Here is a 24,150-nt window from a genome sequence, read left to right as displayed (position 1 = left end):
TGGGCTTCAGTTACTTTACCTGTATTTAAAGGACCTGACATTGCTTTCTCTGGGAATTGTGCATTCATATATCTAGTGCTTATTTTTTTAACATATAGTTTTGGGCATTTATTTTTTTAGAAGTCCCTCAGGTTTTGGCCTATTAATCCTTTCTAGAAGCTAATAATTTTTATATTTCATCAATTTTTTTTTTTTACTTACAGTGTGTTTTGTCATGTAAAAGTTGTGTGTGTGTGTGTGTGTGTGTGTGTGTGTGTGTGTGTGTGTGTCTGTGTATAAAATGAAACTCATTTTCCCTGGATTTAAGTATAGGTTAGAAAAGTTTTTCCTACAACTCAGTTATAAGAAATTTATCCATGTATTTTATTCCTAATATATGTGTGGCTTTGTATAACACTTTTGGAATTCATTCTGGCATATAAGCTCAAATTCCTAAAAGTTTATCAAGCATGAGCCAGTATGAACTGGCTCCATTACAACATTTAGCTGCTTGTCAGTGTGCCATTGTCATTAACAAGATATTGGCTGGAGAGCCACAGGTTGTTTCTGTGTGGTTCTGGTTTAGTTGTTCTTAGGTACAAGGACTGCATATGTATGTTTCATGAAGTCAGTAAAGTTCCTGGGTCTCAAATTTTCCAGATTAAAAACTTTAAATATTAAGAACACGTGCCATTATTCCTAGAGAATAGTACATTATAGCTTTGGGGAAGAATGTATAACTATTTGCTAAAAATCTTGCTATTTCTCTAGTTGAGAATTTTTTTTAGTACAAAACAGCAGTCATTCAGTTGCATAATAGAGCTGCTCCTTCCAGAAACAGCAACAGAATAGAGAAATATAGACTTGAAGGGAGATGGATGTTATGTATTAAACAGTCATGTTTTCAGCAGATTGGGATTGATTGCTTAGAACAGTATATTCATTTTCTTCTCTCAGTTTTAGAGAATTGACTACGCCCATATGGACACCAAAACACAATATATAGTGTCAACTCACCACTACTGGAAGCATCGTTCAGATTCAGCAGTCCCCCTCCTAGCCCTCTGTAACTATGGTAACTGTAGGTCCCATTTCCGTTGATGTACAACACCTCCTGTGAGCCTGAAACTGCTGAGGTGGTGTAAGAGGCTGGGGCCGCGTCTGGTTTACACTGTTTGTCAGCTGGTGAGGATTTGTCCTGCAATGACAACAACATCCCATTGTTTATCAAATCCTGTGCTATTTTACCTTGAACAGGAGTATCTTATTATCTGTATGTCAGCATTGAATAAGAAAAAAATATATACTAGTCAATATTAAGCAAGCACATAAGCACATTTTCAATAACTTTGTAAACAACTAAAAAAGGAAAGCAAAGCCACCATGTGAGACACATTTGGAGATGGAGCAATTTACAATTTCCTACTGAATTTAAAAGTATATGAAGAGAGTTGTTCACAGTAGCCAAGCGGTGAAAGCAGTATAACTTTCCAGTCTTTTCATTGAAGATAAGTTCGGCAACATGATAAAATCTGAGTTTCCAGTTTGGGGAAATTGGTGACTCTTCTGAGACATATCAGTCTATTATTCTGTGATAAGAAAATGACAGTAAAATATACCTACAGGAAAAAGATTCTTAAAAGGAGAAGGTGTATCCTTACAATATTTTCCCATTGATTAAAAACCATTTTTAATTGATTACATTTAGATAGACAGAATAAGGAAGGGGTAAAGAGAGAAATGGAAGCATTCATTTGTGGTTCCACTTAGTTATGCATTCATTGGTCACTTCCCATAACTGCCCTGAGCAGGGGCTTGAAACCACAACTTGGTGTTTTGGGACAACACTCTAATCGACTGAGCTACCTACCCAAGGCCTCATTGATATTTTGTATATAGAATTAAGTTATATTATTAAACATACCAGCTCAGACTTCCATTATTAACTATTATTGCAAACCATAGTAACTGTACCAAGCAGGCATATAATTAATTGTATTAATAATCAGAACAGGCCTTGTAGGGAGTCATTTGTATTTAAACAAAGATTTGTATCATATATTATTAAGGTTCTGGGCAGTATGCTATATGTTGAGAAATAAAAAATTTGAAAATTCCAATAAAATTTAGTCTACATTGCCTTTTGAGCAAAAGTTTAATATAAAGTTAATTCATGCTTTTCTCTTGAATGATCACTAATATTGGATTCAAAGAAGCATAGATTTTAAAACCATAAAAAATAAATATTCCCTGTAGTCACATTTTATCTCTGTAAGCAGCTCTTAATAATCATTAGTTCCCAAAGTCTCAAAATGACAACTTGCTCCCTGGGTTGCTGTGAAGATTATTTTCAAAACAGGAGTTTTGAAATGCAGTATTATATGTTATATGGATGCAGTATATTATATTATATATGGATGCTGTTATATTTCTAGGCAATGAAATTTTACTCATCCAACAGAAAAATTCCTATCCTAGCTTTTTAAAAACATATTTTGAATTTTCTTTTAAAAAGTCCATGAAAATAAGATAGCATTAATGATTAAATGACCACCAGCAGTGCACTAGATAACACAAGGTTGTTCTGATTCTGATTTTATTGATTAAAAATATACAACAGATTAAAGAAACACTTATAGTGACTTATATAATAAGGTTCTGCCCTTATCAATAAATATATCATACAAGGTTCATCTATGTTGTTGAAAATGGCAAGATTTCACCTTTTTACAGCTGAGTAAGTAGTATTCTATTGTGTGTGTGTGTGTGCGCGCGCGCGCACACATACCACATCTTCTTTACCTATATACCCTTCGATGGACACTTAGGTTGTTTTCATTTCTTGGATCATGAAGGTATTAAGTGAACTAAGTAATATGGAAAAAGACCAATACCTATGATTTCATTCACTCACGTGCAAAAAAAAACCCCAAAACACATAGAGGCACACAACAGGTTTCTGGTCACCAGAGGGGAACAGGGTAGAAGGAGGGCAACACCAGTAAAGTTGCTCAATTGTATGGAGATAGATGGAGGCAAACTTTTGGTGGTGAGCATGATGTGTACCTATAGCTGTTGATTTACAATGTTGCTCACATGAAGTTATATAAGTCTATAAACCAATTTAATTTAATTTAAAAAATTTAAAAAATATACCCTTTATATGGTATATATATAATATATATCTTTAAGATATATATGAATATAATTATGTATTTCATACTTTTTAAGAACGGCCATATAATAGAATGGGTGATTACTTATAGGTGAGGGAAAGAATGGGAATGGTTTGGAAGAGTAAACATTGTCTCCTCATGATCCACCACAGACACACTATTTCAGAAGATTGGTTTGTACTCCTTTGCACTCTAACCACAGAAACTAGACAGACAAACTTAAGTTTGTTGAACCTGAGCTGCTACTTGGGTCACAGAGGTTGTATTTCTAACTTACCACAGGTGCCTAAGGAATTTCTTTACTTAAGTACCTTAGACAAGCATGTATTTTTTTAAATGAGCTTTACTTGATTAAATATAACTTTCTGAAAGTAGATTTCCAAAATAAATGGCATGGAAAATGTTACATTGCCTTTATTGTATTGCCCAAGGCCTTGACTCTTTCTTAGGCTTTATATTCTCTACAACCTATTACATACTCTGCATATTTCCTTCCTTCCTTCCTTCCTTCCCCTTCCTTCCTTCCTTCCTTCCTTCCTCCCTCCCTCCCTCCCTCCCTCCCTCCCTCCTTTCCTTCCTTCCTTCCTTCCTTCCTTCCTTCCTTCCTTCCTTCCTTCCTTCCTTCCTTCCTTCCTTCCTTTTTAGTGAGAGAGAGACTGGAAGGGAGAGAGATGAGAAGCATCAACTCACAGTTGCAGCACCTTAGTTGTTCATTGATTGCTTTCTCGTATGTGCCTTGAGTGTGTGTGTGTGGGGGGCTCCAGCCAAGCCACTAACCTCTTGCTCAAGCCAGTGACCTTGGGCTCAATCCAGCGACCTTGGGCTTCAAGCCAGTGACCTTTAGGTTCAAGCCAAGCAACCATGGAGGCATGTCTATGATCCCATGCTCAGCTTGTGGTGAGCCCGTTTTCGAACCTGGGTACTCAGCATCCCAAGTCAACGCTCTATCTACTATGCCACAGACTGGTCAGGTTGCATATTTTCATTAACATTTCTCTATCAAGATAATCAAAATAATAAAATTTACTGCTAGATTCAGTAATTCAGATATCTTTGTCTGTTTGCCTTTTACTTTACATTGTTACAGCAGTTGGAGCTTCCAAGTCATTGTTGCATCAAATTACATTTTTAGTTAACCAATGAGGTAGTCAGGGTACGAGAATTTCACTTTTTTAAGGTAAAGAAACATGCATAGGCTCTGGCTGGTTAGCTCAGTTGGTTAAGAGCGTTGTCCCGAAATGACAAGGTTGTAGGTTCAAACTCCGATCAGGGCACATACGGGAAGCAACCAATGAATGTACAACTGAGTGGGACAACAAATGAATGCTTCCTTTCCCCCTACCCTCTCTCTCTATTCTTCTGTCTCTAAAAAGGAAAAAAAATTAATCCCTGGCCTGATAGCATGGTTGGTTGGAACACTGTCCCAGAGCGCAGTAATTGCTGGTTCAATTCCCGGGTCAGGGCATATACAGAAGCAGCTCAATGCCCCCCTCTCTCTCCCCTCTGATTCTCTCTCCCAAAAGAAAAGAAAAGAAACATGCATAGGCCTCAAATTGAGCCTATAAATACAAAATAATAAACAACATGAATAATTTAGGCATCAATTTGCCTGAACTTTCTATAAGATCATTACTGGATTTCTCCTACTTGTATAGATTCTTTGTAGGCTGCATAACAGAAGCATTTTTACTTAACTTACTTCTCTGAAATTTCCCCTTTTCTCTATTAGTATAGATGGGGTGAGGGTGTGCAATATATTTCACATATAAACTGCTGAAAAACATCTCTACCTTCTAAAAGCTTCTCTTTGTTCACAGATAGTAACTGTTCCAGAGCTGAGTACATTGCTAAGTGTTTCCAGGGAAATTTATAAAAGATATGAGAAATCCAGAGCTCCCACTTAGACTGCTAAGAAAAATTGCCTGCACTCATAGTAAATGCACTTATGACCTGGGATAATTTGAAATTACTTATGATGCCATCACCACACACCTACTCAGGAAGTAATTTCTTTCGTATAGTCAGAAACATTCCCTACAGTCTCCTCCACTTGTTGGCTACACAGATGATTTAAATTCCAACACAGAAGATGGGTCTTTGCAAAGGTGCTCCCAAACCCACTAAGATAATAAAGACATGTTTTGACTAAATCTAAGGAACCATGAATCATCATAAGATTTGAAATGAGAAGATACGTTGAGTTTGTCTTTGATTTGCGAAACCAAAATCACAGCAGTAGAGCTGTTACCCAGAGTTTTATCAAAGTCTATTAAGATTATTACATTGACAAACACTCCTTGTAGCAATATTTACTCACAAACATACTCACATGATTTTATAAACAATAAAGATTTGAGAAATGTTGCCTTAAAGAAAAATTCAAAATAAATAGGATCCACACTCCAAATATGTATGGAGACATGGCTGGCAAGAAGTAACCAAATATACTGCAAAGTTACCTACTCTAAAATTCTTCCTGATAGCTATAAAGTTTTTATTAAATATAAAAGTAAAGACAGCATTTTTAAATTACAAGTTTAAATATAACACTGTCATTTTGTTATTGACTAAAAAAAATAAAGTCTTTTTCTATAGGTTTCTAACATTCAATTTTAAGTTTCTTAGTTAATACAGCCAAAATGAAAATTTAAAAGTAATATTCCTTGAATGACATCAGAGGAGTGGCTGTGTGAGAGATCCCTTTGGTCCTTCTCCTTGAAGTTTCAACATTTTGAGCAGCTATAACTTGACAAAGGATTCGTTCCTCAGTGCAAAACATGCCTAAGATATCTGTGTACTGAAACATCTAAAGTTGGGAAAGTAGGAACAAAAGGGAGAGGTAAGAGTGTAAAAGGGTTTAAAGGAACCACAGATGCAGCCCTGAAACTGGGAGCTCATGACAGGGATCAGCCCAGAGAGGGGAGGAATCTGTTGTGGTTGGCATTCCCCTTAGCCATGAGGAGCAAAGAGCTTCAATGGGCATTTCTTTATTAGTCAGTAGTATGAGCCGCAGCTCAGACTACAGACCTTCGAAGGACATAGTATAGGGGTGTACCTGCAGTTGTTGGACAGTCAGCATTCCAGTCAGAGAAAAAAGCCGAGTCCTGCCACCCCACTTACTTATAAAGCTTGTCACCCTCTGCAGGTGATGTTGGGTAATGGAGAACATTATCTGCAAACCTGAAAACTGGTACTACAGAATCTCTTTTATCTCTCAGCAAAGGGTGCACTTTGAGACCAATCTCAGGGTCAGGGTTCAAGGCTATCCCATGCAGGTAGGGGGTCACCATTACTCGGAGGGCAAAACAATAATGAAGCTGGATGGTTCCCTCAGCCAACCCTACACACACACATTGTAGCTGCTCTGAGGGCAGATGCTGTGGGAAATAGCACTGGCATTTTACAAAGCTAGAAAAACTGTCATGCAATGCCACTTACTGGTAAATAAGAGAAACACCTCTTTGTATTAATCTGCTGGAGAAGTACCACTCATACATAAAAACACCTAGACAGAGAAGGAATCCATAATATACCATTAATAAATAAGATAGCAAGATAACAAGGCAACTCAGAAAGAAAATGAAAACTATCCAGAAAACATTGACACAATATATGATATAAATAACAGAGAAGTCAAGATGTCAGTTTTAAAAGTACTCAAGATGCAAGAAAACACAGATAGGCAATTTAATGTTCTCAGAAAACAAATCAAAGAACAAAAGGAGTACTTTACCAAAGTGACTGAAACTTTAAAGAAGAACCAAATGAATTCTGGAGAGGAAGAACTTAATAAAAGAGATCAAGAATGCAAGCCTAGGAAATAAAGTGGACCAATAGGAGGAAAGGATTAATAAATGATGCAGAGATAAAAAAAAAAAGACTTGGACATTAAAAAAGTGAAAGAACTGTACACAAACTATCTGACTCCATCAGAAAGAGCAACATTAGAATGTAAGCATACCAGAAGTAGAAAGGAGAAGGGAACAGAGAGCCAATTTCAACGTATAGTTAATGAGAACTTCCCAAACCTAAATAAGAAGCTAAATACTCAAATCCAAGAAAGAAATAGAACACCTACTTATCTCAATCCAAAGAAGTCTTCTTCAAGGCACACTGTATTAAAACTGTAAAAAAATAATTACAAAGAAAATTCTCAAGGTTGCCAGGGTAAAGAAGAAAGTAATCTATAAAAGAAAGCCCATTTGATTATTGTCAAACTTCTCAGCAGAAACTCTATAGGTTAGAAGAGAGTGAAACCAAATAGTCCAATTACTGAAGAAGAGAAATTACCAGCCAAGAATAATATATCCCCCAAAGTTACCCTTTAAATATGAATGAGAAATAAAGACTTTTCCAGACATACAGAAGCTGAGGGAATTTATCACCAGAAAACCTCATTGCAGGAAATACTTGAGGACTATTCTACCTGAAACAAAAAACAAAAGGTCACAAGAGTATGAGTAAGATCACCAACAAACTTAAAGCATAATAATAACAAAAACATAAGAGGGGAGGGGGTAAATGTATGAATTTCCAAATGAGGATGAAGATCAGATACATTCAAATGACTAATGTATACATGAAACTTTATTTTCATAAACCTAATGGTAACTACATATTAAAAAACCCAGAATCAAAACATATAGCTTTTTAAAAAAAGGAAACAGAAGAAGTATGAAATACAAATATGTGAATATTAAGCAACATACTATTAAAAATGATTGAGTAAAAGAAGAAATAATAAGAGATCAAGAGACATATAAGGACAAATGAGAATGACAACATAACATATCAAAACTTCTCGGATGCAGTGAAAGCATCAATAAGAGGGAAGTTTATATTATTACAGGCCTATCTCAAGAAACAAAAGAAATCCCAAGTAAAAAACCTCACATGGCATCTTAACAAACTAGCGAAAGAAGAACAAAGCAACCCAAAGTCAGCAGAAGAAGGGAAATAATAAAAATTAGAGAACTTAATGTAATAGAGAACAAAAGATTATAAAAATTAATACAATAAAGAGCTGTTTTTCTGAAAATATGTATTATTAAAATTGACAAACCCTGGCTAGACTTGCCGAGAAAAAAAAAAGACTCAAACAAAATCAGAAATTAAAGAGACATCACCACACACATCATAGATAAAGTGGTCCCTTGTCTATCACAAGTGTTAGGTTCCAGAACCCCTGTGATAGGTAAAAATCTGAGAAGTATCAACCTTATATTTATTTTATAATTTATATATATTTTAAGGCATTATAAACCCTCCCCACACTTATAAACCTTGCCCACACTCTTATAAACAGTTCCTATGCTCTTAAACACTTTCTACACTCTTAAACCTATGTAATTTTAACAACATATAAAATTCTGTCTGGGTACTCACCAGTAAATATACTATAGCTTGAATGATGTAATGATGATTTAATATTCTTTTAATATGTTTTAATTAATATTTTTATATTTTCAAATTTTAAGGCTAGAAAATAATTATATTACTGCAAATAATTAATATATAAAAATACCTATATATCGCAAAATTCTGTGATAATAGTGAAAAATCCATGATACAAAATTAGATTATACAATTTCAAAATCTGCGATACAGTGAGACCGTGAAAAGTGAACCACGGTATGGCAAGGGATGACTGTATACAAAGGATCGTATGAGATTATTATAGAGAACTACATGCCACTAAATTCAATAATCTAGAAAAAATATATGTTCCTAGACTCGATCATGAGGAAATTGAAACAACCATCAAAAACCTCTCCAAAAATAGAAGTCTAGGACCAGATGGCTTCACTAGTGAATTCTACCAAACATTCAAAGATTTGACACCCATCCTTCTCAAACTCTTCCAAAAAATTGAAGAAGAGAAAATACCTCTTCAAACATTTTATTAGGCCAACATAACCCTGATACAAAAACCTAGCAAAGATAACACTTTTAAAAAAGCCAACCAACCAACAAAAAACAAGTACAGACCATTATCTCTGATGAACACAAACAAAATAATCTGAAACAAAATACTATAAGAAATCAAATACAAGAGTACATTAACAATAATATGATACATCACAATGAAGTGGGGTTCATTCTAGAGGCATGGATCAACATACACAAATCAATCAATGTAATATACCACATTAACAAAACAAAGGATTAAATACACATATGATCTTATCAATAGATGCAGAAAAAGCATATGGTAAGATACAACATCCATTTATGATTAAAATACTCATTAAAATGGGTATGGTAGGAAAGTACCTCAACATAATAAAGGCCGTATGTGATAAACCCTCAGTTAATTACATACTCAATGGTAAAAAAAAACTGAAAGGTTTTCCTTTAAAATCAGGAACAAGATAATGATGCCCACTCTCATCACTTTTATTTAACATAGTTCTGGAAGTCCTGGCCAGAGCATCAGGCAAGAGAAAGAAAAGGCATCCAAATTGAGAAGGAAGAAGAAAATGTGTCACTTTTTGCAATGACATGATTCTGTATATAGATAACTCCAAAGACTCCACCCAAAATCTATTAGAAACAATAAACAAATGCAGTAAAGTGGGAGAATATAAATCAATATACAAAAATCCACTGCTTTCTTATATATTAACAATGAAGCTAGGAAAAGAAATGAAAAAAAAAACCCACTTTGCTTTGCCATTGCAACTAAGAGAATGAAATATATAGAAATAAACTTAACAATGGATGTGAAGGACCTATATGCTGAAAACTACAAAGCATTATTAAAAGAGATTTAAAAAGACATAATGAAATGAAGAGGTATTTCATGTTCGTGGGTTGGAAGAATAAACATTGTTAAAATGGACATATTACCCAAAGCAATATACAGATTTAATGCAATTCCTATCAAAATCCCAATGTCATTTTTGAAAGAAATAGAACAAAAAACACCAGATTTGTATAGAACCACAAAAGACCCCAAAAGCCAAAGCAATCCTGAGGGGGGAGATAAAAACAGACACACTACCTGACTTTAATTTGAACACTACACTACAGAGCGATGGTAATTAAAACAGCACGCTATTGGCAGAAAAACACACATAGAGACCAATGAAATTGAATTGAGAGCCAGAAATAAAACCATATGTGTATGAGCAAATAATTTTTGATGAAGGAGCCAAAAACAAAATGGGGAAAAGAAAACCTCTTCAAATAAATGGTGCTGGGAAAACTGGAAAGTCCCATGGAAAATAATGGAATTAAATTACAGTTTGGATTAAAGAATAAGATAAAATCTGAAACAATAAGTTACATAAAAGAAAACATAGGCATTAAATTTATGGACCTTGGTCATAGAGAATATTTTATAAATTCTACCCCAAAGGTAAAGGGAGTAATGGCAAAAAATAAATGAATGGGGCTATAGCAAACTAAAAAGCTCTGTACAGCAAAGAAACTGACAACAAAACAAAAAGACAACCACTGACTGGTTGTTTCATGTACCCACATTTGTAAGCCTACCTTTGTCCTACACTGTTTTGTAGATACAGGAAATATGTTCTCATCATGTATTTTTGTTTCTCGAGTTATTTTTTTTTAAATATACATTTAGAAAAACTCAAAATATCTTTGAAATCATCCCTTTATTTGCCATTGGGCTTTATTGGTTAGGAACAACTTTCTTAACTATTTTTTAAATCCTCTTTAATCCAACTCTCTTTTGGTGAGAGAGTTGCAATGCCCTCTATCAGGAGATTCTATGGCAGGCATGGTTTCGGATATTACCTGTATAACTGTTACTCTCAAATTCTTACTGTCCTGTACACTCTCAGCCTCCTGAAGCTCATGCCTGAATTTCCTATTATTCAGTTATATCAAATTTAACATTTTAAAATTAAGTTTATTTCCTCTTTCCTCCAGATGCCCATTACAAAAATTTTTAATTAAAAAAAACAAAACAACACCTGTTCTGTCACCAATGTTTCTTGTTCTAGTTAATGAATCATGCCAAGATTATTTATTTTTCTCTTACACTGGCTTCTATCAATCAAACGATATCCAGGTCCTCTCTGATCCATATTGGGGCTGCCCTCGCTGGTATACATCTGAGACACACATGATTCAGAGCTCCAGAATTTCTCATTTGGGCTATTGTAACCTCCTGACTAGTATTTACTCCTTCACATCTTATCCATATCCTCCCAAATTTATCTTTGTAAACCACTATGTTGATTTCTCTTTAAAAATCTTTCCAGATTTCTCTCCCCTTACTCCCACCCCCTGAGATTCAAACCCAAAGTTACTGACATCCAAAGCTCTTCAGAGTTGGAGAATAGTCTTTCCAGCCACACATTCTGTCACTTCCTCTTGTGTACTCTATACTCTGATCATAACTTAAACAGAATAATAAAATCATACCACTAAATATTCTGAGCCACCTTAATTGTCCTGTACAAGCACCAATAGATACCAAGTTTCTCATAATTATTGTACGTATTATATCCTATGATGATAGTTTGTCATTTAGTTTTTAATCTTATTTCCAGAATTTTATCACATGTATGTAATACTAAACAGCTACATTTTTTCTTAAAGATATTTAAGTCCATTTTTACTTTTTGAGTGAAATGACAAAGTAGTGTCTGGATAAAGCAGACTTAAAAATTGTTTTCATTAAAAGTAAGGGGAAATGATGACCTTTTCCTTTTTTCACATCCTTATTAACCTAAATTTCAGATTAACAAAATATTTTTCTCCCTAGATATCTAATCTATCCCCCAGACATCCTCTAACAAAAGAAGCAGGACCTATTTAAAATTCTTGTATCTCTTCCCTGGTATACAATTACCTTTATGAAAATATGCAAGAAAAGGAAATAGAGAATAAAAGATAACCTATAAGAGACCAAAGAATTCAATTGTATATAAATTAGTTCTCAAATTGCTATAGATCAAAAAACCTTGAACCAAATATCCTACTGAGGATGGGAGAGTGCCAATACAATTATATTTTAATAATTAGAAATTCCCTCAAAGCAAGATTCTAAACATGATCATTGTGTAGAGAAAGCTAAGAACTGTATGGTTTTACACATAAGTGGGATGTAAAACTGAGACCCATGGACATAGATAAAAGTGAAGTGGTTATGGGGGGGAGGAAGGGTAAAAAGAGGGACAAATATAAGGTGACAGAAAATGATTTGACTTTGGATGATGGGTATACAACAGGGTATACAACAAAATCAACAGTTCAGATACTATAGCAATGTTTACCTGAAACCTATGTTCTCTTATTGATCAATGTCACCTTGTTAAATTTAATTTTCTAAATAAAATTTAAAAAAATCTTTAGCTATCAAACATTATAGCTATAATCAAAATTCAGAATATTAGTTATTATAAAAATTCAGAACAAATATTTTTAACTTTAAATTTGCTAAGCACAGTGGAAGTCAGTAAGATTTTTTTAGAGCAGTTAACCATCATACCATTTCCATGTTTCTTCAAGTGCTCTATAGAGCAGTTAACCAATAGCTATTACATAAGATCCTATTAACATAGTGAAGTCAGAAGATTAATGCTAATACCTATATAATGGTTATCTAGCATAATGCTGGGCAGCATGAGGTACATTATTTCATCTGCAGTGTAATCAAATCTGTGATAATACATAACAGGGCTTTATTAAGGGATTTAATTAGTTTCTGGTAGTTAATGACACTAGTCTGATCATATGGCTATGTATTTGTATTGTCCACATAATATGTATATATTATGGATTAATGCTCAAATAAAATTATAGATATTAATGCTATTTTGACTAACATTTTCATTGAAACCAAATAAAAATAATGCATGCCACTTTATAAATTGAAAGAAACAAACTAACTTTCTTTTCATTTCCATGGATATCAGTTTTCTCAAAGCACTAAGGTTATAATTTTTATGTTAAAGTTATGGTTTGGCTATATTGTCACAAATGGCTATATAAGCATAAGTCAACAAAACCTGAACCAAGTACCTGACCTCTCAGATACTATTTATTTATCCCAGATGTCAGTTAGCCAAAATCTTTTAAGTATGGCCTTGAAAATTTTCACTACAGTCTTAAGAAAATTAGGCTGAACTGGCAAACAGACACTTGAAAAATACAATTAAATTATTTTTTAAATGGCCATGGCTATTTTCATCTTTTCACATTTCTTTTTGAGCAAGGAGAGCTACTTGACTGATGATGCTATTTCAACACTGACATTGGGAGGTAATCATAAATGGTTTCAAAATTAGAAACAGGTGTGCTGGCATGGTTGAATGAGCAGAATGAAGAACAATTCCTTCCTACTGTCACTCTACATAATGAATTCTTTCATAGCTACTTTTGATGAACATTATGCTCAATCATATAGTAAATATAATTCCATCTGAACTGTGTATCTTGAAGGGGCCATATAATTGAGATCTTAATTCTTACAGGTTGGAATAAAAGTTTACAGATTATTCTAATTTAATTTAAACTGGGTGTAAAAATTATTCATCCACTTTGCTATTTCAAGTATATTAATTATGAAATAGTCAAACTAAGGTAATTATAAAAGACATCAAAATTGTGATGCTGCCTAAATCACTGAGTGATAATGCTTTTACACTACGTGAAATTAAATTTTAAAGGGAATATGCATCAGACAACGTGAAATAATCTAAAAATAATTAAGTGATGAATTTAAAACACATTTCTTAAGCCTGACTATATGTGAATGTTATATGTACATATAAGTAAATGCTATGCTTTTTAAAAAAATGTTCCTCTCTTTAACAGCACTGCTTCTGTTACTTATAAATTATGTAAAGTGCTCTGATTTACCATGGTGACTTTGGGTATAGGGTATGTAGTAAGAGAAATTCCGCTGTTGACATATTTCTTCATAATTAGATACAAAGTTTATAATTTTTTCCACCTACAATGAAAGCTCATGTACTACTATTCAGGAAGTCATTAATTTTTAGATTTTTTTTTTTGTATTTTTCCGAAGCTGGAAACGGGGAGAGACAGTCAGAGAGACTCCCACATGCGCCCAACCAGGATCCACCCAGCACGCCCACCAGCGGCGACGCTCTGCCCACCAGAGGGCGATGCTCTGCCTCTCCGGGGCGTCGCTCTGTCGTGACCAGAGCCACTCTAGCGCCTGGGGCAGAGGCCAAGGAGCCATCCCCAGTGCCCGGGCCATCTTTGCTCCAATGGAGCCTCACTGCGGGAGGGGAAGAGAGAGACAGAGAGGAAGGAGAGGGGGAGGGGTGGAGAAGCAGATGGGTACTTCTCCTGTGTGCCCTGGCCAGGAATGGAACCCGGGACCCCTTGCACGCCAGGCCTACGCTCTACCACTGAGCCAACCGGCCAGGACTATTTTTTTTTAGAAGTTTTTTAACTTCTCAAAAATATACTCAAGTAAACACATTAATGTTCTTAGAACACTACCTGCATTTGGAGAATAGTGGTATTATCTTCCTTAATACTTGGATTATATTACTTTATTATTCCATGATAAATTTTGGTAGAATCTGTTGTGGACCATAAATGGCAGAAAGCCATTGTAGATTCGAGGCTTAGCAAAAGGCTAAGTTCTCCTCCCTCCATCTCCATATTTGGCTATGTTGCTGAATATTTGCACCCACTTCACTTGCTTCCTTAGGTTGCTGGAAGCAATTTACATCCCCTTCCTCTGACTCTTTGTTTGTTTTCAGATGTTGGTAGATTTCACTAATGCATCCTGTTTATGCCTTGGGAGAGTTCCTGTTTTAGCCTTGGATGTGTAACTTTGTATCAAGGACTTCCTTGATTTGCATATGGCTATATAATAAAGCAAACTGGGACTATGGGACCCTCGGATATTGCCATCGGCATTTGGAAAGTCCTCCCGGTCCCATTTTTTTCTTGATGAGTATGTTTCCTTAATTCCACACCGTTATTAGGAGCCGCGCTGGTCCGTATAAGTTTAAGTTTCTCTTTCTTTCCATTTTGATTCTAAGTCTGCTTCTTTCTCTGCATAGTTGCCCTGAAAGATCTCATCTGTGTTTATGTCTTCATCTACCCCTTCTGCACTAAAGGCCTCTAAATCTAAATCCACAATTAAGACCTAGTCTCAGGCACACATTTTCAGCTACCTACTGGACATAAATACCTACATACCCCATAGGTGCTTCCCACTCAGTATGCCAAACTATACTTCATCTTCTTACATTTTCACCTCTCCAACCATAATTCACTCTGCCCCTTGAATTCTTGATTTTAGTTAATGATATCTTCATCTATCTAGTCTCCTGGGCTAGATAACGGTGTCATATTCAACAGGCAACCTTTTCATGGTCTCATCATCTGTACAACCCAGGACAAACTCTTATACAATTAATTTTGTTAATTGAGTTAAAAAATGTCCTTTTATTTTTTTTAAAGAAACATTTGATTTTTTTAAAATTAATTTTAGAGGAAACAGAGAGAGAGAGAGAGAGAAGGGGGGAGGAGCAGGAAGCATCAACTCCCATATGTGCCCTGACCAGGCAAGCCCAGGGTTTTGAACCGGTGACCTCAGTGTTACAGATCAATGCTTGATCCACTGCGCCACCGTAGGTCAGGCCTAAAAAAATGTGTTTTTTTGAATGTGTTTTATTCACTAGGCCAGTGGTTCTCAAACTTTTTGAAGTCAAGGTGCATTTAAAATCCTACAAATAACTGTAGGTGCACTATATACAAATTTCTGAGAAATATATTGTAATAATTAAGTCAAATATTTAAAAAAATATGAAGTCCTTATGGTAATTAAACAAAATAAATATGACAAAATTAAATTTATTCTGACATTAAAAACATTTATTTATTTATTTATTTATTCTTTTTAGAGAGGAGGGGGGAGGGGGAGAGAGAGAGAGAGAAAGAGAGAGAAAGAGAGAGAAGAGGGAGGAGCAGGAAGCATCAACTCCCATATGTGCCTTGACCAGGCAAGCCAGGGTTTTGAACCGGCAACCTCAGTGTTTCCAGGTTGACGCTTTATCCACTGCGCCACCACAGGTCAGGCTAAAAACATTTTTGTTACATTTTTTGTTATGCTTTTTAGAATTTGTAAAAAAGAGGAGTTAAAAAATAAAAAGAAATGATAAAAAGTTATCTTTTTGTATATATAAATACATTCTTAGTAAGATTTAGTAAATTTGGCAGGTCTCGGCACAAATGTGTTAAGTTTTTTCATTCTTGTATTTATGAGAAACATGAGCCTGATGTGTCCTAGTGATTTCTTCAATGTTTGGGCATATATTTGAAAGGCAAACTCATTTCCTCGTCAATACATTGAAGAATTCCTCTCCTTTTACTCTTAATTGTGATGAGGGTAGAAAATCCTAATTTACATAAATAGGATGTTGAAAATTGTAGTAAAATGTTCAAAGCTATTTTAGATATTGCCACATATTCTTCTTTTATTAAAATCCAAAAGGCTTCAAGAGACAATTCCTTATGTTTAATCATCAATCCAAAACCCCCACCATACATATCATCTTAACTTTATACCAAATAAAGGATAGAAGAAAAAAACTTACCTCCAGTCTTTCCAGGGAACATGGGGGGGGGGGTAGTGTAAACAATCCAGCACCACAGCTTAACAGCCCTTTGCAACCTAATCAGGCAAGTGAGGTGTGGGGTTGGGCAGACTGTCAGTTTACAGCCAATTCTGTAAGCTTACACACCTTTGTTCCCCCAAAACCTAAACTCCGAAAACCCTGTAGGTTTTTGGTCCCCAACAAATACATATTTCTCTAGAATACCATGGGGCGCACCTGGAAATCTTCTAGGGCGCACCAGAGCACTCTGGCACACACTTTGAGAACCACTGCACTAGGCTATTCATTCAGCCAAGTGCTAGGAACTTATCACCAGATAAAATAAACAGGATCTCTGCCTTCAAGGGACCTAGAGACATGCAACAGGAGACAGACTAGGGGAGAAAAAGAAATAAAAAATAATAATTTTAAGTTCAGACAGTGATAACCATTAATACTGAAATAAAACAGGGAGATGTAAAAAAATAGAGATGGATGATCCAAGAGGGAAGGTCTTCCTTAAAAATATGCATAAGGCAAGTGGCCAAAAATGGAATGATTAAAAAAAGGCAGTCATGGGCAGATTTAGAAGTGAGTGAGTGTGTGTGTGTGTGTGTGTGTGTGTGTGTGTGTGTGTGAGTGAATATACAGAAATCCATTCTACATTTGATTTGAAATGTTTTTCAAATCCAAAGTTCTCTGACTATGATCCCTAGGGTTTGGTTCAGTTATGTCATGGAAGCATTCACATAGCTTAGATTAAAACTTGTCTTACAACAACAAATTGCAACAGCACGTATTTTTGCTGGTACATTGAATAGTCTCGATTCCCCCTCTAGATCCACTCTCTAACTTTGTGTCCTAGGAGTATAACCACTGTGAACCTAATGCAGCTAACCTCACTTGCTCTCTGGCTGCTAAGGTTCCTCAACAGGAAGCCCTGATGGGAGTACAGAGGTTGAGAGTACTTGGGGTATCGGACCCCAGGACCCTTCCCTGACATGCCACAGTCTGGCAGCAGCTGACTTCCACCACTGCAGAACCTGCATCCCATCAGACAGCCCCTTTTTCCAGGCTTCTGTTTCTATCTGATTCAGCCAACAGTGTCCCTTCAGTGCACCTCCATTGCTCCTCCACCTTCTCTCACTTGCTTGTCTTACTGTGCTTCACCATCTCCTCTTGATGTCTAGGCCCATCTCACACTGCTGTAAACGTCCCTTTATTCTACACTCTTCAGTTACCCTTTGGAGTGTTACCTATTGCCTGCAGAGACCCACAATAACACAGTGTTGTTCACTATTGAGTCAACCAGTGAATATGGAGCACATTCTTAATCTAATTTTTATTCCTTTAGTATGAGAACTTTTCTCTGTGTTGTTTGTATCCTAAGCCACAATTCTCGGGTTGTTTTTTACTAAATTCTCTAACCCAAAAATAAAACCCCTTGACATATTTTCCATATCATCAAGGTGGTCAGGTGCACTATCACCTCCACATTTCCCCTGGACCTCTCTCTCTCTGCAGGAACTCTTCATCATATTTTTTTTTTTGGTATTTTTCTGAAGTTGGAAACAGGGAGGCAGTCAGATAGACTCCCACATGCGCCTGACCGGGATCCACCTGGCACGCCCACCAGGGGGTGATGCTCTGCCGATCTGGGGCGTCGCTCTGGTGCAACCAGAGCCATTCTAGTGCCTGAGGCAGAGGCCACAGAGCCATCCTCAGCGCCCGGGCCAACTTTGCCCCAAAGGAGTCTTGGCTGCGGGAGGGGAAGAGAGAGACAGAGAGGAAGGAGAGGGGGAGGGTGGAGAAGCAGATGGGCACTTCTCCTGTGTGCCCTGGCCGGGAATCGAACCTGGGACTCCTGCACGCTGATGCTCTACCACTTAGCCAACTGGCCAGGGCCTACTCTTCATCCTCATACTCCCACCTGGTGGAATCATTCTGCAGGCCTGCCACACCGTGTCTTCCCAAACCGCCTTTCACTTCCTTCTGTTTTTAGCATCTTCTTCATGGACTCAGGGACTTCTCCCTTGGCTTATGTTATTGTTCCAGTTGACAATATTCTCCAATTACTTTCTGAGAAACACTCAGGGGAAGGTATATGCCAGATAATTATTTTTATTTTTACTTTTATGCTTGATAGATTGTTTGGATGGGTATAGAATATTCTTTAGAATTTTGCAGGTTTTGCTTTCATGAATTTTTAGTGACAACGGCAGTTGTTGCTGGATGATGTCCTCTGGCTTTCTGACATTTTATATTGGAAAACTTTTCTCCTCCTGTCCTGCAATGCTTTTCTTTTTATTGCATGTATTCTGGAACTTGTTGATAATGTGATTGACACTGGTCTTGTTTGCATTACTATCCTAATAACTTTATGGGCTCTTTCATTCTGGAAATGCATATTCTTCAGTTCTGAAAAATGTTTTTGTTTTAAAAAATAAATTCTTCCTGACCAGGCAGGGGAACAGTGGATAGAGCTTTAGACTGGGATGCAGAGGGCCCAGATTCAAAACGCTGACGTTGCCAATTTGAGCATGGGGTCGCTGGTTTGAGCGTGGGATCATACACACAACCCCGTGGTTGCTCGCTTGAGCCCAAAGGTTGCTGGCTTGAAGCCCAAGGTCACTGGCTTGAGCAAGGGGTCACATACTCTGCTGTAGCCTCCTGGTCAAGGCACATATGAGAAAGCAATCAATGAACAATTAAGGTGCCATAATGAAGAATTAATGCTTCTCATCTTTCTCCCTTCCTGTCTGTCAGTCCCTCTCTGTCTCAATAAATAAATAAATAAATAAATAAATAAATAAATTCTTTCTTTCTTTTTTTCTCTCTTTGCTTAACTTTAGCCAGAATTTGGCCCTCCAAGATTGATACACTTTTTCTTTTACCTCTATATTTTGTTTTCCATTCTTTGTCTATTTTTTTTTTTTTTTTGGATTTTTCTGAAGCTGGAAACGGGGAAAAACAGTCAGACAGACTCCCGCATGCGCCCGACCGGGATCCACCCAGCACGCCCACCAGGGGGCGACACTCTGCCCACCAGGGAGCGATGCTCTGCCTCTCCGGGGCGTCGCTATGTTGCGACCAGAGCCACTCTAGCGCCTGGGGCAGAAGCCAAGGAGCCATCCCCAGCGCCTGGGCCAACCTTGCTCCAATGGAGCCTAGGCTGCGGGAGGGGAAGAGAGAGACAGAGAGGAAGGAGAGGGGGAGGGGTGGAGAAGCAGATGGGCGCTTCTCCTGTGTGCCCTGGCCAGGAATCAAACCCGGGACTTCTGCACGCCAGGCCGACGCTCTACCACTGAGCCAACTGGCCAGGGCCTGTCTAATTTTTGAAGCTTCTGAGTAACTTTCCAAATGATGTTCCAATCTTTACAAATATTTGACAATGATATATATTTTTTATATTCTAAGAGTTTCTTTGTTTTTACTGTTCTTTTTAAAGCTTCATTTATTTTCTTTCTTTCTTTCTTTTTTTTAGTGAGAGAGAGACAGAGACAGGAAGGGAGAGAGTTGAGAAGCATCAACTTGTAGGTGTGTTACTTCAGGTGTTCATTGATTGCTTCTCATATGTACCTTAACGAAGAGGTTACTGCCAAACCAGTGACCCCCTGCTCAAACCAGAGACCTTGGGTTTCAAGCCAGTGACCATAGGATCATGTCAATGGTCCTGTGCTCAAGCCAGGGACCCCATACTGAAACCAGATGAGCCTGCACTCAAGCCAGCAACCTCAAGGTTTCTAACCTGGGCCCTCAGCGTCTGCTCTGTCAGCTGCACCACTGCCTGGTCAGGCAAAGCTTCATTTATTTCAAGAAAATACCTTTTAAAAAAATATCTCTGAGGATATAGACTATGTCTTGCTTCTAATTATTTTTCTGCTTTCTTTTTTTTAAAGAAAAAAAGTGACTATTATGCTTTTACATTATTGATTTTATGGCTTATAGGGCTTTTTCTTATTTATTGATTGATTGATTGATTGATTTTAATTTATTGTGTTTACATAGATTCTAGTGTTGCCCTGAATGCATCCTCCTCCCCCGTATTCCCCTCAACATCTCCTTTGCCCCCTCCCATAGTGCTCTCCCCCCTTCCCTTCAGGTTTATGCCATCCTATCATCCCCTTTCCCTCTGTCTTCTTTTCCTCTGGTCCCTTTGATCCCTCCTCTGTCTCAATTCCGTTCCTCAGTTCACACTGTTCATTGGATTCCTCAAATGAGTGAGGTCATATGATATTTTTCTTTCTCTGCCTGGCTTATTCACTTAACATAATAGTTTTCAGGTCCATCCATGTTGTCACAAAAGGTAAGATTTCCTTCTTTTTCATGGCCCCATAATATTCCATTGTATATATGTATCATTTCTTTTTAATCCACTTGTCCACTGACAGACATTTGGGCTGTTTCCAGATCTTTGCTATTGTGAACAATGCTGCCATAAACATGGGGGTGGATTTCTTCTTTTGAAACAGTGCTATGGTGTTCTTAGAGTATATTCCTAACAGTGGTATAGCTGGGTCAAAAGGCAGTTTGATTTTTAATTTTTTGAGGAATCTCCATACTGTTTCCCACAGTGGCTTCACCAGTCTGCATTCCCACCCCATTTGCCTCTGATACTGAACACCTGGATCCGTAGTTCTTCAGCTCTCTGGTTCCTTAATTTTTGAGAGAAGAATTCTAGTTTGCTGAATGGCGGAAGTACCTCAGCTGTCATTCTTGGAGCAAAAAAGTGAGAAAGGCCTACAGCAGAGATCTGTTGCTTTCAGTTTAAATATCCGTTGATTATCAGTATATTGTTCTTGCTATTCCACCTAATATCCCCCTTGCCTGTTTCTCTACAGAACAGACCTCTCACTGCCCACTTGGGTGGGATGCAGAAAATACCTTCTGGTAATACAGAATTGAGGAGAGGACCTGGGCTCTATAACTTCGTAGGTATACTGAACCACTTCTCCTCTTCTCATATTCATGCCTCTCCACTTTCTGTCATACCTTGTGCTTCAGTTATCAGACTTTTCACAGTCTACAGGGATTGAGTTTCTTATTGGTATCTCCCTATAGCCACTTAGAGGTCAGGTTCCATATTCCAAAAATGAGATAGAATCTCATCCTTCCCCAAGACCTCCTCATCTGTAGTTCTTTGTATATTTAAACTTCTATATTCATTTGCTGTCATTTTAGTGGGAGGTTTGGAAGGAGGTAGAGGTAAAGGAAAAGATTTAATTTTTCCATATCAAAATGTGTACACTTTAAAACTTTATGTAGACCCTGGCCAGTTGGCTCAGTGGTAGAGCGTCGGCCTGGCGTGCAGGAGTCCCGGGTTTGACTCCCTGCCAGGGCACACAGGAGAAGCGCCCATCTGCCTCTCCACCCCTCCCCCTTTCCTTCCTCTCTCTCTCTTCCCCTCCCCCAGCCAAGGCTCCATTGGAGCAAAGTTGGCCTGGGCATTGAGGATGGCTCTGCGGCCTCTGCCTCAGGTGCTAGAATGGATCTGGTTGCAACAGAGTGATGCCCCAGATGGGCAGACCATCGCCCCCTGGTGGGCATGCCAGGTGGATCCCGGTCGGGCGCATGCAGGAGTCTGACTGTCTCCCTGTTTCCAACTTCAGAAAAATACAAAAAAAAAAAACAAAAAACAAACCAAAACAATAAAATCCAAAAAACTGTGTATTCAATTACAGGTTGGAAAACTTTGTGAAGCAATGCAATATGTTTAGGTTTTAGTATATCTTTGATCTCAGATTCAATACATAAGATGGCAAACTATCTGAAAGTTCTGTCTGATAGAAAAATAAAAGTTTAACATGTAAACAGAAAGATCATGCTGTCCTATCGTAATGGCAATGCAAGACATTAACATTTACAATTTATATATTTCAAAGCTGATTAAAGGTGGTAAGAAACAACTCATGTAAACTTACCTTATTTCTTTGTAAAAGAACTATTAAAAAGTTAAATCATAGTTATTTTCTAGATATAAAACAAGGCATGTGACAAAATAAAGCAAAGCGTGCTAAAGGATAGCACTATGAAGATGGTTCACATCTAATAGAATAACCACATTCAAAGAAGATGAGTTGTTGTTGTTTTGCTTAATCTTTTCATCGTTTTACCCACCTCTCAACTCTCTCCTTCCTTTTCTTCTCCTTCAGTCTGTTTTCTGTATCTATGAGTCTGTTTCTATTTTGTTTTATAATTTATTTTGTTCATTAAATTCCACATCTAAGTGAAGTCATATAGTACTTTTCTTTCTCTGACTGGCTTATTTCACTTAGCATAATACTCTCTAGGTCCACACATGCTGTTGCAAAATGTAAGATTTCCTTTTGTTTTACCACCTATGTAAATGTACCACACCGTTTTTATCCACTCATCTACTGATGGGCACTTGGGCTGCTTCCAAGTCTTGGCTATAATAAATAACACTGCAATGAACATATATGTTTTCAAATTAGTGTTTAGAGTTTCTTCAAATATATACCCAGAAGTGGAATTACTGGGTCATAAAGCAGTTCCATTTTTAATATTTTTAAAGTAACTTCATTCTTCTTTCAACTCATTGACACAGACAACAATATGGTGATTATCAGAAGGAAAGGAGGATAGGCCTGACCAGGTGGTGGCGCAGTGGATAGAGCATTGGACTGGGATGTAGAGGACCCAGGTTCGAGACCCCGAGGTCGCCAGCTTGAGCGCAGGCTCATCTGGTTTGAGCAAGGAGGCTCACCAGCTTGAGACCCAAGGTCACTGGCTTCAGCAAGGGGTCACTCGGTCTGCTGTAGCCTCCCCCCACCCCCCATCAAGGCACATATGAAAAAATAGTCAATGAACAACTAAGGTGCCACAATGAAGAACTGATGCTTCTCATCTCTCTCCCTTCCTGTCTGTCCTTCTCTGTTTGTCCTGTCTGTCCCTCTAACTCTGTCTCTGTCACACACACACACACACACACACACACACACACACACACACAGAGGAAAGGAGGATAGGAGGAGGTAGAATAGAATAAAGGGGGAAAATGGTGATAAAAAGAGATTTGATTTGGGATGGTAAACATATACCTGAAATCTATATAATTTTATTAACCAATGTCACCTCAATAAATTCAATTTAATTTAAAAAGAAAAGATTGATGAATAGAATGGTGCAACTAGAACAAATGTCTACGGAAGGCTTGCCACAGGATTTTGCCCTAAGTCCTATGCCATTCAGCATTAAATTGAGACACATAAGTATACACTGATAGAATACTGAACAATTTAGGGGATAACAAGAAACAGGATGTGGGCCCTGGCCGGTTGGCTCAGCGGTAGAGCGTCGGCCTATCGTGCAGGAGTCCCAGGTTCAATTCCCGGCCAGGGCACACAGGAGAGGCGCCCATTTGCTTCTCCACCCCTCCCCCTCTCCTTCCTCTCTGTCTCTCTCTTCCCCTCCCG

General features: G+C 37.4%; 1 protein-coding gene and 1 non-coding gene across 7 annotated transcripts in view; one reads left to right on the top strand and one right to left on the bottom strand.

The window, feature by feature from the left end:
• NOL4 (nucleolar protein 4) overlaps nt 1-24,150 on the bottom strand; it is a 356,147-nt gene that overhangs the window by 45,266 nt on the left and 286,731 nt on the right. For all 6 annotated transcript variants that reach the window (XM_066246998.1, XM_066246992.1, XM_066246993.1 and 3 more), the window contains one exon: nt 997-1,177. In XM_066246998.1, the coding sequence (XP_066103095.1) occupies nt 997-1,177 (181 nt within the window). The remainder of the gene's footprint in view (nt 1-996; nt 1,178-24,150) is intronic.
• TRNAD-AUC (transfer RNA aspartic acid (anticodon AUC)) lies at nt 24,002-24,077 on the top strand. The gene has a single exon. It is a non-coding gene; the product is annotated as a tRNA-Asp (tRNA).

The sequence above is a fragment of the Saccopteryx bilineata genome, chromosome 11 (assembly GCF_036850765.1).
Source record: "Saccopteryx bilineata isolate mSacBil1 chromosome 11, mSacBil1_pri_phased_curated, whole genome shotgun sequence".
In the NCBI taxonomy this organism is placed as follows: domain Eukaryota; kingdom Metazoa; phylum Chordata; class Mammalia; order Chiroptera; family Emballonuridae; genus Saccopteryx; species Saccopteryx bilineata.
The sequence above is the reverse complement of the archived record's forward strand: the minus strand, read 5'-3'. Positions and strand labels throughout refer to the sequence as shown.